Here is a 25832-nt window from a genome sequence, read left to right on the forward strand (position 1 = left end):
GGTTTATTCCTTCTGACCCCCTCCATGCATTTCCTCCACCCCCAAACCCCTCAACTCAGGCAACCACCTGTCCGTTTGCTGTGATCTGTGAGTTTGGTATTTTAGATTTCACATATAAGTGAGTGCATATAGCATTTGTCTTTGTCTGACTTATTTCACTTAGTATCATGCCCTCAAGGTCTAGCCGTAGCTAGTCTCAGATAGTAAGATTTTCTTCTTTTCTATCGCTGAATAATATTCCATTGTTTATATATACCACTTTTTTTTTTTAATCCTTTCATCCATTGGTGTGCACTGAGGTTGCTTCCATATCTTGACTAGTGTGAATAATGCTACAACAAACACGGGGCTCCGGATGTCTTTCCAAGAGAGTGATTTTGTTTCCTTTGAATATATCCCCAGACATAGAATCGCTGGGTGATGTGGTAGTTCCATTTTTAATTTCTTGAAGACCCTCCATACAAATTGGTGGCTGCACCAATTTGCATTCCCACTAACAGTGCACAAGCGTTCCCTTTTCTCCACATCCTCGCCAATACTTGTTCTTTCTTGTCCTTTTGATACTAGCCCTTCGGCAGGTGTGAGGTGATATCTTATTGTGGTTTTGATTTGTGTGTCCCTGAAGATGAGTGATGTTGAGCATCTTTTCATGTACCTCTTGGTCATCCAGATGTCTTCTTTGGAAAAATGTCTATTCAGTTCCTCTGTCCATTTTTTAATTAGATTTTTTTTGCTATCGAATTAAATGAGTTCTTTACATATTTTGGATATTAACCTCTCATCAGATAGATGGTTTGAAAATTTTTTTCTCCCATTCTCTAAGTTACCTTTTCATCTTGTTGATGGGTTTCTTTGCTATGCTAACGTTTTTTAGTTTGATGTAGTCCTGCTTGTTTATTTTTGCCTTTTTTTGGCCTTTGCTTTGGGCGTTAAGTTCAAAAAATCATTGCCAGGAATAATGTCAAGAAGCTTATCCCCTATGTTGACTTCTAAGAGTTTTGTGGTTTCAGGTCTTATGTTCAAGTCTTTCATCCAGTTTCAGTTAGTGTTTGTGTTTGCTATAAGATAGAGGTCTAGTTCCGTCCTTTCGCACGTGGCTGTCCCGTTCTCCAGACACCACTCATTGAAGATGCTGTTGTTTCCCCATTGTGTGTTCTTACCTTCTTTATCATAAAATTAATTGACCACAAGTGCATGGGTTTATTTCCTGGGCTCACAAAGTTCTTTCTTACACCTACTGAATCCTGTGAGCCTCACCCCTGTGAGATTACAGGCAGGGATGGGCCAGGCTTTCGAGATCTTGCCTCAGCAAGTCTGCCTGAAACCTTGCCTTTGCCCTCCCCAGCTGGGATGCTGCCCTACTGTGCTTGGTCTTGAAGGTTTTTCCATTGTGGCCGGCCGGGTAAGCACAACTCACCTGTAATGAGCCCTGGAAGGTTGGCGCCTATTGTCCACTGTGTGGGGGCTGGGAAGGGCTCTGGAAAGGGTCACTAGAAGCAGAGGATAGCTGTGCCTGGGCCTAGGAGCTAGTTGGACACACTTGGCTGCTCAGCGGCCAAGTGGAACCTAGGCCTCTTTCCCTCTACATACTCTGACCTTCTTTCTCTACTTACTGGAGCCCCATGGCACCACCCCTGGGCTCCTAGCGGAGGTCTTGGCACTGGTCTCCTAGCCCGCACTTCAAAATGTAGTCCTTCCGTGTCCCCCAGGGCAACTGTGGCCCAGGGAACCCACTCCCAGCTGTCAGAGCCCTGGCCACCTTATACGAAAGGGAGGCAGCTGCTGGACTGGCTGAATGTGGTCAGAGATGTGTCCTCCACTCCCTCCCCACAGCCTGCCCCCACTGCCATGCTCCCTCACCTGCCACTCGCACAAGAGTCCGAAGTCTGAGCCTGAGGGATATTTTGCTTGGGTCATACCATTATCAATTGCTAGTACAAATTAATCAGTGAGAGCATTCACCACAGAGGGATGTGTGAAGAACAAATGAGACAGGGCCTAAGACAGTCCACTGGGGCCCCTACAGCCCCACTGGGGCTTGGGGGTTGGGTTAGTGACTCTGGGATGGAAGTCACTAGGGTTCCCATTTCGGCTCTATCACTCCTAAGCGGCATGAGGTAGGGAATGTCGCTTGACTTTCAGCCTGTACATTTTCATCTGTGAAAGAGAGACCGCCCCAGGCCCTCACAGGGTTGCTCCCAGCCAGCAGTAGTCTTTGAAGCAGACTTAGCTTTGTAAACTGTGATGAACTCACAAATGTAAATTACACACAAGTCACAAAACCATCTATGAAAAAACGCTTCTCATCACATCTCAGCCTTTTGGCTAAGATCAAGTGTATAAGCAGCTTCTTCTTTTTTTCTCTTTAAGGGAGGGGATGTGGATGTGGGGAATCAGGTCTGGGTGGGCCGGTAGAGGATAGATGGCAGGAGGTCGCTGCCCCGGCACCCCCAAACCTGCATGGGAAGGGCCACAATGGGGGAGAAAGAAGGAAAACAAACAAAACTTCTCTTCCCAGCAGTTACATTTGGGGCTAGGCCCAGTCAGGCCCTGGTAGGGTGGAGGCCAAGGAGTCCCCGTGGATTAACGAGTCCAGGGGCAACTGGGGATTCAGCTGTGTCAAAAGCATCCATTGAATCAGGGCAGTGAGTCATCCGTTTGGTGAAATCCCCAAGGTGCAGCAGCGGCCTGGCAGCCTCCCTGGGAGACCGCGGCGGCAGTGCCCCACTGGCGAGCCTGGAAGCCTCCAGAGGCTGCAGAGGCCATGTGACTCCCAGCCACCCTGCTGCCTTTGAGAAAAATTTTTTAAAATGATTAAAACTGGGGCGCCTGGATGGCTCAGTGGGTTAAGGTCTCTGCCTTCAGCTGGGGTCATGATCTTGGGGTCCTGGGATCGAGCCCCGCATTGGGCTCTCTGCTCTGCGGAAAGCCTGCTTCCTCCTCTCTCTCTGCCTGCCTCTCTGCCTACTTGTGATCTCTGTCTGACTTGTGATCTTTGTCTTTGAAATAAATAAATAAAATCTTAAAAAAAAAAAAACCACGATAAAAACCAGGACTCATAGAAAAAAAAAATGGGGTATAAAAAAGAAAATTAAAAATGATCCATAAACCTGTCCCAGACTGCCCTCATTAACTTCTTGATGTTCTCCTTCGTTCTGTGCAGGTGATGGGAGTCAGGTTAGGCAAGGCTCTGCCGAGGTAATGCAAGGGCCCCAGGGGACTCCCCCTCCCCAACCAAGGCCAAGGGCCTACTGTGTTCACCCCCTTCTTTACTCCTTTTCAAGTCCTGGCTCCTAAAGGTAATTGAGACTGCAAAGCTGGAGATATTTATCACTAAGTGTGATGCTGGGTGTTCCTTTAAGTGAGGTCGTCTTTATCATGATAAGCACATGCCACCTTATTCTGTTTTTTAATATTTTCTTTTTCCCCCCAAAGACTTTATTTATTTATTTCACACAGAGAGAGAGAGAGAGAGAGAGAGAGAGATAGCATAAGCAGGGGGAGCAGCAGGCAGAGGGAGAGGGGGAAGCAGGCTTCCCGCCCAGCAGGGAGCCCGATGCGGAGCTCATCCCAGGACGCTGGGATCATGACCTGAGCCAAAGGCAGACACTCAACCCACTGAGACACTCAGGTGCCCCCCCTTGTTCTGGTTTTAAAGCTTTCTCCAGACGGTCGGAACGGGGCGTTGACTGTCACCGAACGCTTCTTTACCTTTACCGAGGTTCTTCCATCTTTGCCTTGTTCCATTTTTAAAAGTACAGGAAGCATGGAGCCTTCCTGTTTCGCCGTTTTATATGCTTTATCATCCAGCTGTTTTTAACAATGCCCAAGAGAAAAAGAAAGAACGAAGTCACCAAGCCCAGATCTCAGAGCACAGATTCCCAGCGAAGAATGAGGGAGTCTTTTGAAGGAACAGACTGATGATAAGTCACTTTGGGTGGAATGAACTGCTGAATCACCCAGTGGCTCAGAATCGTGGGTTCTGCCCTTGACTCTGAAAAGCAGGAGCTTTGTTTTTGTTGGGAGGCGAGCTGGCGCGGTGATCTGTGGGCTCCGGGGGAGCGTTGTTCCGGTGACCTGACTCAGCCCCGCGTGTCGGGGTGCCTGGTGAGGCTGCGGGGGCCATTGGGGGCCCAGGGGCCTGGGTGGCTGCTGGGAGCTGAGAGCAGCCACAGCGGTGGCGGTGCTGACCCCTTCTCTCCCCAGAACTGTCTCAACAAACAGCAGCTCCTCACGGCCATCCGCCAGCTGCAGCAGGTGCTGAAGGGGCAGGAGACCCGCTTCGCCGAGGGCTTCCGCAGCATGAAGAGCCAGCTGGCGGCGCTGCACCACTCGGTGGCCAGAGCGGGCCCGGACTCCCCCCCAGGTGGGTCCCTGCATCGATGCTGCTGGGGCTGCTGGGCATGCAGGCCCTTTCCCTGTGGGTTCTCTCCCCAACCCCCCCCCACCCCCGCCCACACCTGCCCCTGTCCCGGAGTAGACCCCCAGGCCTTCCCCTGCCTCGCCTCCCGTGGTGGTGGGCGGGGACACTTGTCCACCCCGGCTGGTCAGGAGCATGGGGGGAGGGCGTGAAGAGCATCTGCTGGTTCTCCTCTCCCCCATCTGACTGTCACCCAGTTCCTCTCAGACCTGTTTGTTCTAGGCTTGATAACATTCCTCCACATGTCCTTACAGAACTGTGGAGAGCCACGGTTCCTGGAGCCTGAGCGGCTTTCCCCTTCCCTGTCCCCACCCAGGTGGACTTGGGTTGGTTCCTTTTTTTTTTTTTTTTTTAAGATTTTATTGATTTGTCAGAGTGAGAGCACAAGCAGGGGAAGAGGCAGAGGCAGAGGGAGAAGCAGGCTCCCCACTGAGCAGGGAGCCTGATGCGGGACTTGATCCCAAGACCCTGAGATCGTGACCTGAGCCAAAGGCAGATGCTTAACCGACTTTTTTTTAAGTTCATAGACTATTTTTTTCGGGCAGTTTTAAATTCCCAGCAGAACTGAATGGAAAGCACAGAGAGTTCCCTCCCCAAACACACACAGAACCTCCCCTCCACCAACGTCCTGCACCAGTGGGGACAGGTACTGATGAAAATATCTAATGGATAATCATAACACTCTTGGTCACATGTTTTTCCTGCAGCCTGAAGGTTTTCTTTTCTTTTTTTTTTTTAATTTTTTTTTTTTAAGATTTTATTTATTTATTTGACAGGCAGAAATCACAAGTAGGCAGAGAGGCAGGCAGAGAGAGAGGAGGAAGCAGGCTCCCCGCTGAGCATGGAGCCCGATGTGGGGCTCGATCCCAAGACCCTGAGATCATGACCTGAGCCAAAGGTGGAGGCTTTAACCCACTGAGCCACCCAGGCACCCCTGAAGGTTTTCAAAAGAAAAATATCAAATGCCTGCTGCTACCACCCTTTTAAATTGCTATCTTTTGCAAAGCACCAGTATGTGTTTTAGATTGATTTCCCTATTTTAGGGAAATGACAGACAGTAGTTTCAGTTCTGATGGTATAAGCAAAACAAATAAAACATGTTTATATAAAAAAAAAATGTACCATGACGCCTGCCACAGCCCATGAAACAACATTGGCGTCAGTTTCTCAGGCATGACAGTCCTCTGACGTGAGCCCCCCCACTGGTGGTGGTGGTGGGTGGACGGGTTGCTGCTCAGGCCAGTTCCCATTCAGTGAGGTTCCTGTGGGTCCCTAGACTCCCTCCCAGAGGGTAGGACTCTGAGAGACAGAGGGCATTTCCCTGGTGGTCCCAGTCACAGCTTTCACCATGGGGCCATTGCACGGGTGACTAGATTCTTCCACCTGGCCTCCAGGTGGCTTCTCCTCAGGGTCACAGGGGTCACGGGGACAACCTAGGGAATATCTGATGTCATATACTCACTTCAGACACATCTATCAAGGGTCCTCTTTGTGGTGTTTGTGGTGTGAGATGAAGTTTTCTGGAGAAGACAGTGGATTTCCTACCCCTTCGGGATCTGGTAGCAGATCTGGAGTCTCACCAGCACTAAGCTGGCAGCTGCTGTTTTCCTTGGCTCCCCCAGTACAGAGCTAGGCTGACCCACCAGTGTCCTCACACTTTCCAAGGCAACCTGAGGCCCTGGCCTGCAGGGCGGTTCATGGCAGCCAGATTCCAAGACGCAGGCAGGACATGCTTCCTTTGTGCTACAGATGCAGAAACTGAGGCCAAGAGAAGTTGAGTTAGCAGCACTAGGTACTAAATCTGCATTTTTTTTGTTCCTGCTAGAGGCTCAAATGCATGGAGCCTTTCTGCTTTTCCAGGATCACAGCTTCTAGGGTCCCTGGAAGCTTCCAAGAAGAACTTGCAAGAGATCCTTCATAAAACCGCCCCACCTGTGTTAGAGAACTCTGTCCGCTGGAACAGACAGAGAGGTAGCTGTTGTGACATTACTGATCTTCTCAATGCCAGATTCAGGGTCTTTCTTCCCTGAACCATATGAGATTTTTTTAAATGGCCAATTCTCTTTTTAGATATTGCCACAGTGCTGCTGCCTCTCCCCTGGGCTGGACATGGAGGCGAGCAGCTGTCAGGTTCGGGGCTGGGGGTGCTGGGCCTATACCCAGAGTAGCCAGAAGTTTGCAGGTTGTAGGCAAATGATCTTTCACTTTTTTTTTTTTTTTTTTTTTTTAAGGGCATTTGCAGGGAGCCAGAAAGAATACTTTCTAGTTCTGGAGAATTCTTGGCCTTCCTCTTTCTGGCTTCTGGGAATCGCCCTCCTATTTTCCCAGCCTTTCTCTCTAGGGAAGATCACACCCGATCAGCGTCAGGGCTTTACCCCAGCAGTCTCATGTGTTCCCGAATCTCTAGGATCGCTTCACTGCTGAGCTCGTGCCTTACACAGTAACCTCATTCCAGAAGGTGCGGGAGCTTCTACCCTGGAGCCTCACCACATCCTGCTCCTTATGAACCAGCCAAAGGACACATCCTTTCACTGGACAGAGGCCCATTGCTCCCACCTGAGAAGTGACTGCAAACTGATTTTTCATCAGTCTGTACCCATTTGTTAACTCCACTAACATTTACTGAGCACCTACTGTGTGCCCAGTGCTGTTGCCTTTACTCAGGTTATGATTCACCTGTGAGTTGCTCCAGCAGGTAGAATTTCTTTTTGGAAGATTTTAAAGATTTTTCATTCCCCAGAGAGACACTACCCCCTCCCCGTAGAACCTCCCCCACGCCCGCCACACTGAGCATCCAAAATCCCTTTCTGCACAATAAAGTAGTTGCTATTGGAAAAGAGCTATGAAGCTATTTGCAGGGACTGAGGCCGCAGCCTGGGAGAAGGTCCGCACGGGGACGTGAGCCCACAGTCGCTTCCATCTCACAGAGTGTTTATCACTGCGTACCCTGTTGCAGGTTTACTAAAGGAAAGGGGTGTGGCAGTGGTCCCCTGGTAACCAGAGGGCACTGCGAGTCCTCGGAGGGGCCAGCTCATGCCCATCCGCACAGGCCAGCCTGCCTGGGACAGGGGTAGCCCGTCAGGGTCCAGGGTGCCTCCTGATCACTGTCTGGGCAGACGGTCCCCTCATGGTCGACGGTGAGTGATTCTCCCGTCACTCACTGCAGCTCGCTGCAACCATCACCTCCTTCCCATCAGTCTAAAACCCAAGAGCATTTTCAAAATGACACTTGGAACTTAACCTTAAAGCATTGTAGGGGCACCTGGGTGGCTCAGTCGGTTAAGCATCTGCCTTTGGCTCAGGTCATGATCTCAGGGTCCTGGGATCGAGCCCTGCATCAGGCTCCCTGCTCAGGGGAGAGCCTGCTTCTCCCTCTGCCTCTGCTGCTCCTCTCATCTCAACTCCCCTCACTCCTGACCCCCCACTCGTGGGCTCTTTCTCTCACTTGTGCTCTCTCTCTTTCTCAAATAAATAAGTAAAATCTTTTTTTTTTTAAAGATTATTTATTTATTTATTTGACAGAGAGATCACAAGTAGGCAGAGAGGCAGGCAGAGAGAGAGAGAGGAGGAAGCAGGCTCCCTGCTGAGCAGAGAGTCCGATGTCGGACTCGATCCCAGCACCCTGAGATCATGACCTGAGCCGAAGGCAGCGGCTCAACCCACTGAGCCACCCAGGCGCCCCAAATAAATAAAATCTTAAACAAAAAACCCAAAAGGCGTTTTAGAAGTGGCTCTGAATTGCCAACTAAACAAAATGCAAATCCACCTGTCCCACCTTTGGGACTTTGACACAACGAATGCTGGTTGTGGGAGGCAGCCAGCCGCAGGGAGAGGAGGAGTGGGGAGGCCGTCTGTCCCCCGCAGCCAGCAGCATGCCTTCAGGAAATCCACTCGTTTCTGCCTTTGTGGCACAGCCAGTGTTTCAGCCTCCCCCTCACCCCATCTCTGCTCCCAGCTCCCGCCCTGGTCCACACTACCTTCATCTCCGGCTTCTGCCTCCTCTTCTTCCTGCCTTACACCTGACACTTCATGCTCAGGCTGCAGCCCGCTGCTGCCGTTCCCATGGAAGTTGGCCATTTCCTGCCCTGGCTCACACCCTTGCGGGCTCCCTGATGCCTCTCTGACTTCATCCCCAACTGCTTTCCAGCTAGTCTCTACTGCAGCCATTGTGTTGCCCTTGACATTCCTCAGACCTGCCAGGCACACTCCTACCACAGGGCCTTTGCACCAGCTTGTTCCCTCTGCCCTTTCCAGATATCTGCAGGCTTATGCCTTCATTTCTTCAACTCTGCCCCCATGAAGCCTACCCTGACCACCACACTTAAAATGGGCCCCCTCCCCTGGCATTCCCAACACCACTCCCTACCGTATCTTCTGTATGACACTTACCACCTCTTAGCACGTTCTGCCATCTGCTTATGGAGAATCTTGGTCATTGGTGGGCATCCCTGTTAGAAGGGGGCTTCCTGAGAGCTGAGTTTTGCTGTTTTGTTCACTATCCCAAGCACCTAATCTACTGCCTGGCACATGGTAAGCCGCTCAATAAAGAAATGTTTCATTCGTTCATTTGTTCAAGAATTATTTATCAGCCACTCACTGTGTGCCAGGCTCAGGGCTGGTGCTAGGGCCTCATCAGCGATGCAAGGCCACGTGAGGTCCCTACCTTCTTGCGCTGCCTTTGGAGGGAGAACACTGACAACATGTGTAGAAACAAATACATTGAGAAGACAACTCCAATAATTACATATGCTAAGAAGAAAGCAAGGTTCAAGGGGATAGAGATGGCCTGAGGATGTTTTAAATAAGTGAGGGGACCAGAGAACACTCTGGGAGGTGGTAGCAATCGAGTTGAGACCTGAAGAGTGAGAAGGAGCCAGAGAGAGGACGTTCTGGGGAAAGAATATTCCAGGCCAAGAAAAGAGCATTAGCCAAGGCCTAGAGGCGGACTTGACCCCGGCCTGTTCAAAAGGCCTAAGAAACCCAGGAGGGTTAGAGCTCCTGGGAGGCAAGAGTGGGTGGGCCAGCTGCAACTGGGGTGGTGGTGGGGGGGTGTCCCAACTCTGACCCTCCCACACTGCCAGGCCCTGCACCCAACCCTCGGTGTCTCTTGAGACGCCAGCTCTGCTTGCACTAGTGGGCACGTATCACCCATGCCCACGAGTGCTTGGAGGATTCAGTGAGTCATAGCATTAAAAATGTCCAGCCCTGGGGCTCCTGGGTGGCTCAGTTGTTAAGCATCTGCCTTTGGCTCAGGTCATGATCCTGGGGTCCTGGGGTCAAGCCCCGGGTTGGGCTCCCTGCTCTGTGGGAAACCTGCTTCTTCCTCTCCCCATCCCCTTGCTTGTGTTCCCACTCTCACTGCCTCTCTTTCGATCTCTCTCTCTGTGTCAAATAAATAAATGAAATCTTTAAAAAAACCAAAAAAGTGTCCAGCCCTGTGCATAGCCTGGAAAAGGCACTCGTCATAGAAGCACATACACATGAGAAGCCTTGGAACTGAGAGATATGTTAAGTGACCATGGTCCTTTGTTTTGTCCTTGCAGTGTCCTGCCCTGCTCTGAATGCCCCCCCAGACGGCAGAAAGTTTGGAAGCAAGTACTTGGTGGATCACGAAGTCCATTTTACCTGCAACCCTGGGTTCCGGCTGGTTGGGCCCAGCAGCATGGTGTGTCTTCCCAACGGCACCTGGAGGGGGGAGCAGCCCCACTGTAGAGGTACAGACCCTCCTTCTCTGCTGGATAAAAAGGGTCATTCCACAGGACATGTTCTGCTTGATTCCTCCGCCATTCCTCGGCTGCAGAATAGTGGCCCACATGTCCGCTGACTCACCTCCGGGCCAGGCCTGGACCGGCCTGCACAGTCTCTGCCAAACCTTCTCATCAATTTCGTCTTGTTCTGCATGTGGGGAAATCGAGGCATGGAGAGGTGGAGGAGCATCCAGCAGGGGGAGCAGGCTAAGCTGATTCACTCCCAGACACTCTGACCCCAGAGTCTGTGCTCCTAGACACCTCCCTCCGGATACTGGTGATATGATCTTCCTGATGTTCTGGGGCGGTAGTTTGCAAGAGCACTGATGGCCTGTAGGGTTCAAGACATTCCCGGGTGTCTTTTGTGTCTGCTCTGGGACTTGGTGTAGACAGGATCCAGGAGAGACCTCAGGGATAGGGAGTAGACATGAAAAGGTTTCTCTTCTGTCTGTGCTTGGTTCAACAACTGTGCTTTCTTGATGTGGAGGAAAATCAGACTTAGCATTCTCTAAGAGGCTTTTCAAAAGTCTGTGGTCAGAAAGTCATGGATGCCGGTCATGTTCAGAGCAGGGCTCACAGGATGGCCTGCTGGGGCAGAATGTTCATGAATTTAGCCCAAGAATTGAAAGGGAAATGCAAATGTTACGTAAATAAGCATGTTGTCAAGAGTGGCGTAGAGAGGATTTGAGAGCATAAGGAACTTGGAAACATAACGGAACATTAGAAAATATATCATCTGGGGCGCCTGGGTGGCTCAGTCAGTTAAGCGTTCAACTCTTGATTCTGGCTCAGGTCAAGATATTCAGGGTTGTGAGATTAAGCCCTACATTGGGCTCCACACTGAGCATGGGGCCTGCTTAAGATTCTCTCTCTCCCTCTCCTTCTGCCCCCTGTCGTCTCTAAAGACAGACAGTGTGGCTTGACATGTGGAGACCCAGCAGCCAGAACCACATTCATGGATTTAGACCTCCATTCCCCATCTCCTGGGAAAAACAAAGGTTTGAAGGTTGATTGCTGATAACCAGCTCTCAGACCTAGCTGCGAACCAGCAGAGAAATATAAGCTGCGTAGCTGGCAAGCACGCCAGGGGAAATGCCAGTATCTGGATTTACCCGTGACCCTGAAAAGCCTCCATCTAGGCTAATCACCTTACAGGTGGACAAGCTATGGCAGCCGAGGTGGAAACACAATGGCATTTCATGGTCATTGCTTTGGGTGTCTGTATTTTTTAAATTACAGATTGAGTTACGGACCCCAGTTGATTTCTTTCTCACAGCACTCAGGTGCTCGGATGGCTGCATCATCCTTTCTGGGGTGCCCCCTGCAGCCTACTTGGCCACTCCCCAGATCACGGCTGCCCAGATGGCAGCCAACTCCCCACCACCATAAATGGCGCCAGCAAGGTCTTCTGCTCTCCCCTCTTTGTCACCGGGGCTGTCTCTCTGGGTTTGGAGTTGAGGGCAGCTGGCCACATGCTCACTTCCTCTGAATCGAGCACTGCCGCGCTGCTCTTCAGCCGGGCTGCCCCAACCCCTTCCCCCAGCAGTGCTGTGCGCACAAACACGCGTTGCCCGTGTGCTGTTTTCTGTCTTGCTCGGGTATTGTCCGTGTAGTCTGTCCTCAGTCGTGATAGGCATTTACAGTGAGCATGATGTGGTTTCAGTGAAAACATGAGTTCACCAGAGGAGAGAGCTGAAAGAATGCCTTTTTAGGTAAATGAGTAAGAAACATCAGACGCTAGGGAACATAGTTGCAAGGAATGGCTTGATTAAAGGAACGCATAGGGGCTTGATAAGGCTAGGAATCCAAAAGGCTCCCTGCAGCCCAGCTCCATCTGAGCAGCTCACTAGGACGCCCCCCACCCCCAGAGGATCCTGGGCCAGCCTCCCTCGGGAGCAGGCATGCCTTAGGTGTCTATTCATGCGTGCATTAGGTGTCTTTTGGCGCCTTGCCTCCCTGCCGCAGGACCCCTCCATGGAAAAGAGGGTCCTACCCCATCGTGATTTGTGTGCCGAGGTTTTCCAATTTTTGGGTCCTCCAGAGTCACCGAGAAAGCTTGTAAAATGCAGGCACTTAGGCCTCAAAAGACCTACTGTGTTGGGTGAGATCTCTGTAGGTGAGACTTTGGCAATCTATATTTTCAATGTGATTCGGACGTTAACTAATTCTGGAGAAACACCCCTCTGCTGGTTCTTGGCACTGCCAGAAGGAGAAGATATTGAAAATTTTGAAGCCCTGATGCACTTTGGGCCCTCACCAATCAGAATGCGAACCTGCAGCAAGCCAAGAGTAGGGCTGTGTCCCGACTGAGCCTGTGTCCACCCCAGCCAGATGACTGACCTGCACACTCTCACCTCCACCCCAATGGACATTTTGGGAGGGCCAGCTTAGTTCGAAGATCAGGGCACCCAGCCCCACTGGGCACTCTCCTTTCCTGAGATGTGGAGAGCAGACTTTTCCCGGAGGACCAAGGCCAAGTGCAGCCAGCAAGTCTCCTAGCCTTCCTCATTGTCCAACGTGGTGCACTTCCTGACTCTCGCCCCTGAACTTACCACCTCCTTCCACATTTGCATTTGTTCTTTGTTTCCCCTCCCCCTCTGCCTCCTTCCTAGCCATGTGTCCTTCTTCCCTGACCCCCCTGCCTGAGGACTGCTTGGTGCAGCCCACCCTGGACTTTAACTGGGACCACATTCACTATCTAAACTCCAGGAGAGATGGGCTCAGGGAACAAGGAGAGCTCAGATAGGTATTTGTCATCTGTTTAAGTGTAAACAAAGCATGAGAGTTCACCCTGAGGTGGGCTCAAACAGATACGAGCATAGGACCTCTCCCCAGGTTCGTGGATGGTGCCTGTGTGGACACCTCTGTCCCCAGCAGGGATTTATTCAACCAGTGGATGTTATCTCCAGTAAGAGCCTCAAAGGGATGCCACCCAAACCTGTCAGGAGGGAGAAGGAGAGCTTCAATGTGCTATGGGGTGACCTCCTGTAACAGTGTTAGCAGTGTGGGCAGGACATGAGCTGGGGTTCAACAATCCAGTGACCTACACACACACACATGCACACGCACACTCACGCACATGCATACACATCTCAGAGAAGCCTAGAATCTTAGCTATGCATGCCTCCGCTTCATTTTCCATATCCGCCGTCTTGTGGTCATTGTGTCGTGACCACAGAGGGAAAAGAATCTTCTTAATCACAGGGGATTTGTTTCAAGACCCAAAATGTCAGTGCCAGTGAAAGCTCTAGCAGCAATTCAACCCCTCACCCCATCCCCAGCCAGCTGCTCAGAAAGAAGGTGATGAACCCAACTTGGCATAAAAGGAAGTTTCACATAATCCTGCCATTAGAAAGCCCTGTGGGCAGAGGTAGGCTCCAGAGCGCCAAAATGGAAAACAGCCATTTGGCTCCCTGGATTATTTCCCTCTTTGCCTTTCTTTGAAGGGCATGTTTTGAAGAGCTGAAGCTTTCTGCATTGGGAGAACCATCGCCACAGGCCTTTAACAACATTGGTAACCAAAGAAAAAACTTGAGAGAAATAAATAACTTTTACCCTTACTCCCATGCTGGGAAAAAAGACTTGTTTTTGGCAGTCATCCCCTCCTCCCCTCTTTTTGTGACCTTTATTCATTCATTCAGCCAGTTTTCATTGAGCACCAGCTATGCACAAAAGATTGTGCCAGGTGCTGGAGATTCACGCCAAATCTAAGAGACACGCCCAACCTCATGGGGCTCACCTGCTAAGATGGAAACAAGCAAAACAGACAGGCAAATGCGCAAGTCAAAAATTAGGGGTTTGGGATCCGTGCCTTGAAGGGATCTAAGCAGGAGCTGAGAATCTATATGGTGGGGGCAGGAACATGGGAGGGCCTCTCTGAGGCGGTCATGGGATGCAGAGATGTGGAGGGGCTTGCGGGGTCCATCATCCCATGATGAGCGGGGTGGGGTGCATGACAGGGGGAAGACGCTGTCCCAGGAAGCAGAGTAACATGTGCAGAGGCCCTAAGGAAGGGGAGAACTTGGCATGCTTGCGGAAACAAAAAGAGAAAGCATAGAGCCTTCCTGCTGGGGCAGGTGCGAGCTGAGCCTGACCAAGGAGCGGTGGGGAGACACACAGGCCAGCTCATGCAGCCTCAGAGACCGGGCGGGAGGCGGGGTCGGAGCTGGAGCACAACAGACAGGTGTACGGAGAGAGGTGTGGAATCGGACGTGTGTGTTGCTGCTGTGTGGAAAGTGCGCTGGAGGGGACGGGAAGGGAGCTGAGAAACCACTTAGGGGCGACAGAAGTCCAGCGGAGAGAGATGGCAGAGGAGAGTGAAAGCACACCCAGAGACAGAACGGATGGAATTTACCATCATCCCACGCGGGCCGCATGCGTGGAGGAGAAATCAGGGATCCCCGACTCTGCTTGAATGTTGGGGTACGTGGTGTCATTTATAGAGCCCATGAAGACTGAGCAATGAGTGTAGGCTTGTTTTCAAGCAAGCTGTGTGAGGGCGGTTGACCAGAACTCCATTTTGGACATGTTACATTAAAACGTCTGTAGGACATCGGAACAGAGCCCCATTAATCCCACCCATGGAGGGCAACGAGCAGAACACCATGTCACCGGTCCCAGTGAGGACTCCGGGCACTTCTGCCCACGGCATCTTAGTCCTGGCATTACCCAGGAAAACACAGCATGGTCAGACACTGGATGGAACCCTCGGCTCACGGAGGGAAGAGACAGAGCAAGGTCACCCTCAGCAGTGGGGGCCGGTTAGGAAGGCCAACAGCTGACACAGGGCAATTCCTGGGTGGGGGGACCCCTTGTGCTGCAGGGAAGGACACTCCAGCCCCTTCTCATGGAGCTGAAAGATTGAAAGCTGAGGGTTATTGACATCCACACATGAGCAAAACAGAAGAACGCTCGTAGAGCATGAATCAGGGACAGGAGACCGCCCCTTCCCCCAGGAGGGGGTAAGCCCTGCACAGGCGGCATGGGCTCTTGGCCCCATGTCAAGGCAGCGGTCCAGGCCCAAGGCTCATTCTTCTTTGGCCCAATGGGGCTCCTCAGACTGCAGGCCTGAGACTGCCTTTTCCAACAGAGAAGTCAGGTGGACAGTGGGAGGACAGGAGAGACACCCACACTTGGGAGTTACTGGCCTACTGACAGGACTGAAATGCACATAAGAGCAGCGGCGAGGAGAGGGGAGAGATAGAAAACAAGTGGCCCCAACTTGAAGGGCACAGAGAAGTCAGATGGGAAGGGAGGACGTGGGAGACGGGAGGGGCCCGCGGAGGCTGGAGCACCCCAGGAAACTGGAAGAGCAGGGCTGTGACTCTGGATGGGGGGCTCCGAAGGGCATTTTGCATACAAGGTCCTTCCTCAGAGAACTTGAAAAAAAGGATTTGAGTAGAAAGAGCTTCCTCTGCTAGCCCCTTAGTAGTTACTGCGCGACTGGCTGGCTAACTCGCTGAATGATCGAATGAATGCATGAGCGATTATGTTTAAGAAACTGAATTTCCTTCCAGACTTCTCTCTGGGCATCTGTGTATAGATCTTACCACAAGGAAATCTTCATTAACGCTTTCTTTTAAGCATAACCTTTAATGATTATGAAGCACGTGCTCCTAAGGACTATTCTACACTTAAAAAAAAAAAGATTTTATTTATAAGAGAGAGAGGGAGAGAATGCACAGAGAGAGGGAGAAGCAAGCTCCCTGCTGAACTAGAAGCCCAATTTGGGACTCGATCCCAGGACCCTGAGTTCACGACCTGAGCCGAAGATAGACGCTTAACTGACTGAGCCACCTGAGTGTCCCCAAGGCTATTCTACATTTTACTGAACTATCCCTTTGTTGTGTCCAGGTTTTCTCAATCATAAATAATGCCAAGACAAGCAATCTTTTTTTTTTTTTTTTTTAAGATTTTATTTATTTGTTTGACAGAGAGAGACAGGGCGGGAGAGGGAACACAAGTAGGGGGAGTAGGAGAGGGAGAAGCAGGCTTCCCACTGAGCAGAGATCCCGATTTGGGTTTCAATCCCAGGACCCTGAGATCATGACCTGAGCCGAAGGCAAACACTTAACCAACTGAGTCACCCATGTGCCCCTAGTTTGTGTTTTTTTTTTTTTTTAATTTTTTATTTTATTTCTATTAGGAGAGAAGGGGCAGAAGGAGAGAGAGACTCTTAAGCAGGTTCCATGCCCAACACAGACCCAGACTCAGGGCTTGATCCCACAACCCTGAAATCACAACCTGAGCCAAAATTGACTCAGAGGCTTAACGGACCAAGCCATCCAAGTGCCAGTCTCTTATGCCTTTTTTATAAAAATCTATACAGTCTCCTCCTCCTCATCCTTCCTCCCACCACCCCACCTCAATCTTTGCATTTTATTTATTGAAGAATATGGTTTGTTTCCCACAGCCATGATTTTGCCAACCGCATCCCTGAGGGGTCACTGAATGCGATCTTCTGATCTCTTTCTTTTTCTTCCAGTTTCACTGACATGTAAATGACATCCAGCACTGGGTTAAGTTTAAAGTGAGCAGCATAATGACACAAACCTCCATTTATTGTGAAATGATGACTAGGCCAAGTTTAGCTCACATCCATCCTCTCACACAGACGTACCAAAAGAAAAAGAAGGGAAACAGGTTTTTCCCCAGAATTGAGGATCTACTCTCTTAACAGCTTCCCTAGATACCAACCCATCAGTGTTAGCCACAGTCCCCATGCTGCACACCATGTCCCCAGTACTTACTTATCGTATAACTGCAAGTGTAGACCTTTCTGGTCTCTGAATTTCTTATAAACTGGTAGCTAACTCCAGAGCCTTGATCAGATCCAAGGGAGATTTTTGTTTTGTTTGGGTCAGGTGGCAGTAGACACCGCTGCCAGGAAGCCCTCCTTGTGATGCCGTCGGGGAGACTGCTGCTGTCCCCATATGGACATCTCTCCAGCCTATTCCTCCAGAGGGACTGGGAGCAATTACCTGAGTTCTTGCCCTTTCAGAAAATGGGCCACCTCCCCACCGGACCCCAGTTTGGTTGGACACCAACTCTCCGCTCACATCTTTTTTCCCTGAGTACGTGAAATATGTCTCCATGTCTTCTGTCACGGCTGATCCTGCTGTTGTCATCATTAGGATCTCGGTCTTTTTGCCTGGATGCCCAAAGGATTTTTTTTTTTTTCTTTTTCTTTGAAATCTAATCATCTTAATAGGATCTGCTCCAGTTCTGGCTTTCCTTGGGCCAGTTTTCTCAAGGACAGGCCACAGCTTTTCAACAGGAAGTCTCAGTTGCTGGAGCGCGTGCTCCTGGCCCATAGGATCTCTTGAGACTTTCCAGGACAAAGTCCGGTATTGAGGAGATTATAATGGGAGGAAGATCCAAAGGGAGCCCAGGGAAGAAATTTGGTGCAAGTGCAGGAGACAGCCCAGGGGAAAGCAGAAGAGGAGCACAAAGGGGGCTGATGAGGGGAAATCCTGAGCCAGACTAAAAACAACCACGTTGGGAAGCTGGACCGGCCATCGAGGAAAACCTGTTTCCCCTAAATGGGAGGAACAGAAAGGGACTTCTGTCAAATCTTGTACAAACTATTATAAGAAAAAAAAAGAATAAAAAGTGTCTACAGACAATGAGGAAATGCCAGAAAATAACCATGAAACAGATGAAAACCTATTACTTAATATTTCCAAACAAGCAGAAAGAAATTTGGAAAAGATAAAAACTATGAAAGGACAGCATAAATAAAAATTAGAAAGCCTCAGCGATGAGGTGATTGGAGAAATGGAAAATCTGAAACGAGATGACAGAATGCAGGAAAGGATTAGAACTAAAAGGGAAAAAAAGCAGATTGTCCGTGTGAAACACGCAGCTCAGCTCCCGGGAGACAGTAAGCGCTCACTGAACAGCCGATTAAAACAGAATCATCCGCCAGGATTTCAGTTCGGCAGCCTCTCCTCAGCTTCCGCCCTCTTTACAGCTCTGAACTTACCCTGCACTTAGCTAAATCGCACAGCCTGGGACAGATGTGAGGGTAACAACTGGACTTCAGTCAGGACGCAGATGGGGCACCAGGACTGCCCGTCAGGCCATGGAATGGCTGCCTCGCACAGCGCACCGAGATAAGAGTCTGTGGGGAGCCTGTCTAGAGATGAAAATCTTGGGCAACAAGGTCCAGTCAGGGAGACAGAGCCCAAGGTCCTGGGGCACCTGTGCATTTCTCTGTTGAGCAAGTGACACTCCCCCCAAAACCCCCCTTCCCACCCACCCCCCACCCCCCAGAGAGCCAGGCCCAGTCCCTTCCACTGGAAGCCCAGACGGGAGAGACAATGGTGTGGCTCCCACTAAGGCCAGACGGAAAGCTACTTGTGTTCAACCTCTTTGGCTCTCGGCTCACCATGTCATGGCCTCGTGGTCTGCCCACTCTCAGACTCTGCAGGTGAGCAATGCTGGGGCTGGACAATGGGCAGAAACAGAAATTCCACGCTCTGTGGCATTTGGGTACGGTGTCATTCCAGACACATTCCTGGAAACCGGTCATCTGAGAACAGAACAGATGGGGAGAGCACAACCAGGCTGAGGTTACTGAGAAGCTGAAAAGGCTCCTTCCCCAGGGATAAGCAGCATTTGGATGGTCTGGGTCCTTTCATGACTAACAGAAACCATACAACAGTCTATATAGCATCCCGGCGCTGAGGACGCCGAAGTCCCTGCCAACCCACCCACAGCAAGGCTGCTGTTCTCATCAGAAGCAAAGCACCTTTCTTCCTCGTGATAGATACAGCAGGAAAGGATGCTCCTATGCCAGCAAGAAGAGGTTTCCAGCTTCCTTTCCCGAGATGCTGTGGTCAAGTCAGTGAACCAACAGGCTTCTCTCTTTGGAAGAAAGGGCCTGTGCTCTGTGCATTAAGGCTGGGCTTGGGGTGGGGGGGAAGCTTAAGGATTCATAACAAGCAGATGTGGCCTGAGAGTTTAAAAAATTTTTTTTCTCTAATTAGAAAATTTATTGTGGAAAAGCTCCGTTGCAGAAAAACAGAAGAGTACAAAAATGTGTAAATAAAGAAAAATTGCCTGGAATCCTACCACACAGAGAGGAGCCTATTAAATTTTTTAAATATATAATCTCTTTCTATATATAGCTTTCCCACAGGACTGCCACGTGTACGAGCAAGGACTATTTCCTTTTCCACCATTCAAGAAGTGTCCGAGAGTCAAAGAAGGACTTCCTTGGGACACAGGAAATGAGCACGGGAGGGCTCCTGGGTAGGAACTTGGAGAGACTTCGTTTACCCTTTCTCTGGAAACTGTGATGGACCCTCATCTCTCCTTCTTATAGCTCCCCTGAATTGGGTTCTAATTCAAAAGGCGTTCCTCCTGGAGTGCCCGGGTGGCTCAGTTGGTTCAGGTCCAACTCTTGATTTCAGCTCCAGTCATGACCTCAGGGTCTTAGGAGCGAGCCCCACATCGGGCTCTGCCCTGGGCGTGGAGTCTTTGGGGGATTCTCTCTCTTCCTCCCCCTCTGCCCCTCCCCCAGATGTGCTCTAAAAAAATAAATAAAATCTTTAAAAAAATAAAATAAAAAGGTGTTCTTCCTGGGTGTCAGCTGCTAAGGGCAGAGTTGTGGCGGACAGTCTGGTTTGACTCAAAGAAATTGTGGGCACATGGGGCAGCCTACCCTATAAATTAGGGAATGGGGCCTCCGGGGGTGCATGGTTGGATGACAGGCCAGCTCCTGCAGGCAGAGCTCCAGGAGAGAGCACAGTGTGTGCCAGAGGCTCCATGGCTTGCGGAGTGGTGGGTGGACGGCGGCTCAGTGCCCTCAGCCCCCTCCCAGCTCTTGCGGCTTGGGGCAGTGGCAAGGGCCAAGCAAGCGAGTAGAAACCAAAGTCATCCTGCCGTGTGAAGAAAGGTAACTCAGCTTCGGTTTGGGTTAGAATCAGAACTCACCTATTTGTATCTGGAAATGATTTCTTTTCCTAGACATCAGCGAATGCTCCAGCCAGCCTTGTCAGAATGGGGGGACCTGTGTAGAAGGAGTCAACCAGTACAAATGCATGTGTCCTCCAGGGAGGACTGGGAGCCGCTGTCAGCACCTGGCCCAGACAGGTACGTGGCTGCTGTGGGGCTGGGTGAGGATGTTCCGCTGCCGAGAGAGGAGCTCCCTGGTCATGGGTCACCAAATGCAGATGTGACAGGAGCTCAGTTTCGCACCTGGAGAGAAGGCTTTTTGACCCTTGATCCCTCCAGTTCCCCGAGGTGGTTATCTGGGATGGAATTTGGCCCTTTTGTGTAACCAGCGTTTTGATGCTTTTTATGGAAGAAAATGCAGGTAGAGGGACTGACCCCTCCCAGTGTGGAAGCTCCCCAGACTGGTAAATCGGCCCGAGAGGCTTCCTTGTTCCACCTTCATTTGGTCCGCAGCTTCTCTGCAGATCAGCAGAATGGCTCTTCCTTTCCAATGCTCGCATCACACTCTGCAAAGTCAGTAGTTACTGATACAAGCCCAAGTACCGGCAGAACTGTGCAACTAGACATTTGACTGGTGGTGAGCTTATTTTAAAAAAAAAGTTTTTTAATTTTTATTTATTTATTTATTTATTGTTATTTATTTGAGAGAGAGAGAGCATGAGCGGGCAGAGGGAGATGCAGGGCTCGGCCTTACCAACCTGAGATCAGGGCCTGGGCCAAGGGCAGATGGTTAACCGACTGAGCCATGCAGGCGCCCCTGGTGGTCAGTTTATTATCTACATCTCGAGTCCCAATACAGCCCTAGCCAGAAGGTCTAGAGGGCACAAAGTGGCTGCTGTTTCGCAGAGGGCTAGACAGTCTGATAAGTAATCTGTGAAGGTTCCCACACTATGCTGTAACTAGTGCTTCCTATATAAAAAAGTCAGATCCTAAATACGTCCTTTTTCCTTGCCAGAAAACCCTGGAGTGTCCTGTCTGGTTGTCTGGATTTCTCTGTGTAATCTCCGTGTGGGAAGAGGGATGGGCGGTTAACAGCAGGATGCAGAGAATGGGGGCTCTGTCAGTACTTGCCTTTCTTGCGCCAGCCCCAACCCAAGGCCAGTTTGCACCGCTGCCCCCAGAGATCTGCTGCTGAACTGTCTTGGTTCCGTTCAGCTGAGTCAGCCTTGCTGGGAGCTCTCTCAGAATGCAGCGCCCCGCTGCCCCCCACCCCCCACCCCACCCCCCCGCTTAGGGGGGCTGCTCTCTGTGGCCTCTCTGTGGCCTTCTTGACAGCTCCACTGCCTCGCCTTCTACCTACAAGCAGAGAGGAACAAGACGTGGGCCCTCCTTCAACCCGAATGAGCTGGTACTGGACCCTGAATGTTCCAAACCCTCTGTGTCAGGGTTTCTGCTGTCAGGACCTAGGCATCTGCTCCTCGGGTCCAGGGGGTGCTTTACATATCAAGTATCCCCACAACAAAAACCTCCCCAGGGGCATAGGGAGTGAGTAGGTGCAATTGAGGCCAGATGATGTCCTCATGGTCTCCATGATCAACCCGATCAACCCGGCCAAGTCCTGGTCCCCCAGCCTGGAGCTTTCCTTCCCATCAGCTCTGCCCGGGTCTGCCCAGTTCGAAAGGGGAGCCTCTCTCGGAATCCTTTTTTTTTTTTTTTTAAAGGATTTTATTTATTTATTTGACAGAGAGAGATCATAAGTAGGCAGAGAGGCAGGCAGAGAGAGAGAGGAGGAAGCAGGCTCCCTGCTGAGCAGAGAGCCTGATGTGGGACTCGATCCCAGGACCCTGAGATCATGACCTGAGCCAAAGGCAGCGGCTTCACCCACTGAGCCACCCAGGCGTCCTCTCGGAATCCTTTTTTAAATCCATTCACCTTTATCACCCCTGCCATAGTAGTGGAATATACATAACATAAAATTTACCATTCTAATCATTTTAAGGGCACAGAGGCATTAAGTACATTTACACTGTTGTGCAACTGTCCGTCCGCCTCCACTTTTTCATCTTGCAAAACTGGAACTCTGCCCTTAAAACAGTAATTCCCCATTTCCTCCTTCCCCCGCCTCCCCCCCGCCCCCACAACCATTCTGCTTTCCCGCTCTATGAATTTAGCTACTCTGAGAACCTTGCTTAGGTGGAATCACACAGTGTCTCCTCGGGTGTCCTCTTCTGCATCATTACTTTTGCCACCAATTCCTTTACCATCTCCCCTAAACGTATGAGAGCTCTAAATACGTTGAAAACTTTGAAATTTCTTTTTCGTATTAGAAAATTAATGTTCCTAGGGCACCTGGGTGGCTCAGTAGGTTGCGCATCTGACTTTAGCTCAGGTCATGATCTCAGGGTCCTGGGTTCGAGCCCCACATCCAGCTCAGCGTTCAGAGGGGAGTCTGCTTGTCCCTTGACCCTTGTCCTCACTGGTGTGCACACGCTCGTTCGCTCTCTCTCTCAATTAAATATATAAAATCTTTAAAAAAAAATTGATGTTCCTGGTTTGAAGACAAAAGGCTTGGATACTTTAGAAAAGTATAAAAATTACAATAGGGGCGCCTGGGTGGCTCACTCAGTTAAGCGTCTGACTTGGACTCAGGTCATGATCTCGGGGTCCTGGGATCCAACACTGCAAGGGACGACTTGCTCAGAGGGGAGTCGGCTTCTCACTCTCGCACGCCCCTCACCTCGTGTAGGGCTCTTTCTCTCAAATAAATATATTTTTTAAAATTACAATAACAAAAAATACCCCTTCCCGCCCCACCCCCCACCCCCACTACATTCCATAGTTTCAAGTTCCAGGGATCACCTTTAAGCCTTTTGAAGGGAAACCGTGAACTGAACACGCCCGCGGCCCTGCTGGGGGCAGTCGCGCGGCCTGCGGGCCCTGCAAGGGGCTCTGGGGCGGCGCTCCCCCTGCTCCTGCCCCTCTGGACGGCCCTGAGAGACCCCGGGTTTCTGGTGATTTACTTGTCTTTCCTTCCCTACTCCAGAGTAAGCTCTGAGAAGGGGCCCGCGCCCCCGTCTTGTTCTCCACCGGGCCCCTGCCCGAGGTCGGGCCCGCGGCCGGGCGCCAGGGCCGGGCACTGAGGGTGTCTTCTCCCCGCAGCCGCCCCCGACGACACCGTAGCCGGCGACTCCGCCTTCAGCCGCGCGCCGCGCTGTGCGCAGGTGGAGCGGACGCAGCACTGCAGCTGCGAGGCCGGGTTCCACCTGAGCGGCGCCGCGGCCGGCGACAGCGTCTGCCAGGGTAGGCCCCGGGCTCTACCGGGGGGGGGGGGGGGGGGGGCAGAGGGGGGTGGGGCAGGGGAGGACCCAGGAGAGGACAGGGCTCCCACTCGCCTCCCTCCTGCTATCGGCGCCCCAGCGAGCGGGCGGGGGTGGCGGGCAAAGTCTCAGAAAGCCTGGTCCACGTTGCATTCTAGGTAAGCGTCACCCTCACGGTTGCTGAGACATGGACATCAGAGGCGATCCTAAGAAATCAAGATCATGGAGAAAGCAGTCGGGGGTGCCCAGGCTGGCCCCCATCTCAGAACCCAGCCACAGTGCAGTGCCAACCACGCACACCCAGAAGAGCCTGGAGCCTCCCCGCCCATCCCGGCTGCAGTGGCACAGGGACACAGGGACGGGTGGCAGAGAGGAGCTTGAGTCTTAGGGCTGGCTAGGCAGGCCCCCTGCGCTGTGCGGGGCTCCAGGACTCCATTTCCTGGCCCCCCTCCTCCACTTAGGTTTAGGGACCCAGCCAACTTTAGCTAACCTCTCCTGGTTACCAAAGTGCCTTCTGAGAACAACAGCTCAAACCAAGTGGGCCCAGACAGAATTGCCCAGCTGGTGGAACTGCCTCATTTTACAGCAGCAGACATGAGACCCTCTTCCTCTAACCCCAGAGATGAGACCAGTTCAGGTGGGGCTGGGTGCAGGCTGGGTAGTCTGGGCTGCCCGCCTGATGTGCCAGCCTCTACAGGGTCCCCTGTTAGTCTTCAGCCTCAGACAGAGGAACCCAGCTAGGATCTACCATGTACCTCTCAGCCCTCCCCACAGCTTTCTGGGCCCTTGGCTGCGGAGGAGGGGGAGCATGCTTGTTCTTCTGGGCATTCTGCTGGGAATAGGGTTTGCCTAGCTCCGCCACCCAGGCCCAGCCACTTACCCACAGTGGCCATCGCCTCTAGGAACTGTGGCACAGCCAACCTGGGTCATGGTTGGCGGATGTCCACCACAGGGCTCCTGGTCACACTGGGCACTTCTGTCCCCAGATGTGAATGAATGCGAACTCTACAGGCAGGAGGGACGCCCCCGGCTCTGCATGCACACCTGCGTGAATACCCCGGGCTCCTACCGCTGTGCCTGCCCCAGCGGGTACCGGACACTGGCTGATGGGAAGAGCTGTGAGGGTGAGTGACGCTGCTGCGGAGGCAGGGGGCTGCAGGGCTCGAGAGAGAGCCTGGCTGATCCCAGACAGCGGGGAGAAGGAGCAGAAGAGAAGGCAGAGGGCTCCTCCGTGGGCCCAGGTAGAATGTGAGAGAAGAGGTGGCTCCCTGGTTACGTCCTGGTGGGATTCTGCTGCGAAGGTCAGAGGAATGGGTAACGTGGGACCGGAGAGGACACCTCCATCCGTCCACACAGCCCTCCCCTCCCTCTATCCCTCCGTCCATCCATTCATCTTCCCAACCATCCATCCCGCCCTCCCCTTCCCAACCATCCATCCCTCCATCCATCCATCCCTCTATCCATAAGTGTTCAAGAAGGCCCAGGTAGAACTCGGCAGACTGGGAAGAAACAGCCTCCAGCTGGGGCGAAGGTGGCAGCAGACTTCATTCAAAGGAGAGTGAGGATATCTGCATTTGGGGTAGGGTGAGGCTGAGGAGAAAGGCTTTCCAGAAGACTTGACTCTTAAAGGGCCTGAAAATAGACATTGAGGGAAGACTCTAGGGCCCTGAGGCTGAGGAGGAGGCAGCTCGGAGAGAAGCTTCGTGACCTGGGACTGGTCACTCTCCTGTGCTTCTCTGTCACCTGTCTACCCCGTGGAAGCACAGGATCCCGGGGAGGGGAGCTCCCCAGCATGGTTTTGCAGCCCTTCCTCGAGATCTGGATTTCAGATAGGGAACGATGACAGGGTTTCCCGTCTGAAAAATAAGTACTGGGTATTGAGAAAGCCCACAACATTCCAGCGCCTGTCTGGGTTTTTCATGTGGCCCTGTGACAGAAAGGGACGCCAGGGGATCTTCACTCTTCCTGGCTGTCCCTTATTTCAGATGTCGATGAGTGTGTGAGCCCGCAGCTCGTGTGTCCCCGGGGGACCATGTGCATCAACACCGGTGGAGGCTTCCAGTGCGTCAGCCCGGAGTGCCCCGAAGGCAGTGGCAACGTGAGCTACGTGAAGACCTCTCCGTTGTGAGTAGAGCCGGGGCCGCTCACGGCTGGGTGCCGACGTCCCTCACCCCGGCCTCCCGGAGGGCTAGGGCAGATTTGAAGGTTCTTAGGAGAAGACACAGTCAGATCCAAGGAAAGAGGAAGGCAGGGAGCTGGGAGTCTGGCTTCTGGGAGCTTCCATTCCCCTTTGGTGATTGCATTTAATGCATTGCTGCTGTGTGCAGTGGGAACCCAGTCTGCCCTGCTAGGAGCTCCTGTTCCAAGTGTTCCTCTGCTGTCGTGGAGGATGATGGGATTACAGCCATGCAGGTACAGCTCTGTGGGGGTGGGGCGACACTGGCCGCA

At 51.8% G+C, this 25832-nt stretch overlaps 1 protein-coding gene and 1 long non-coding RNA gene across 2 annotated transcripts in view; both read left to right on the top strand.

The window, feature by feature from the left end:
* The window catches only part of FBLN7 (fibulin 7), a 48426-nt gene that overhangs the window by 18685 nt on the left and 3909 nt on the right, over positions 1-25832 (top strand). Inside the window, exons 2-7 of the mRNA XM_082743053.1 lie at positions 4207-4366; positions 9964-10134; positions 20140-20265; positions 23227-23367; positions 24371-24508; positions 25370-25508. Of these exons, the coding sequence (XP_082599179.1) occupies positions 4207-4366; positions 9964-10134; positions 20140-20265; positions 23227-23367; positions 24371-24508; positions 25370-25508 (875 nt within the window). The remainder of the gene's footprint in view (positions 1-4206; positions 4367-9963; positions 10135-20139; positions 20266-23226; positions 23368-24370; positions 24509-25369; positions 25509-25832) is intronic.
* LOC309870690 lies at positions 5060-5537 on the top strand. The gene is made up of 2 exons (XR_014314744.1): positions 5060-5134; positions 5361-5537. It is a non-coding gene; the product is annotated as an uncharacterized lncRNA (long non-coding RNA).

The sequence above is a fragment of the Mustela nivalis genome (genome assembly GCF_964662115.1).
Source record: "Mustela nivalis genome assembly, chromosome: 8".
In the NCBI taxonomy this organism is placed as follows: domain Eukaryota; kingdom Metazoa; phylum Chordata; class Mammalia; order Carnivora; family Mustelidae; genus Mustela; species Mustela nivalis.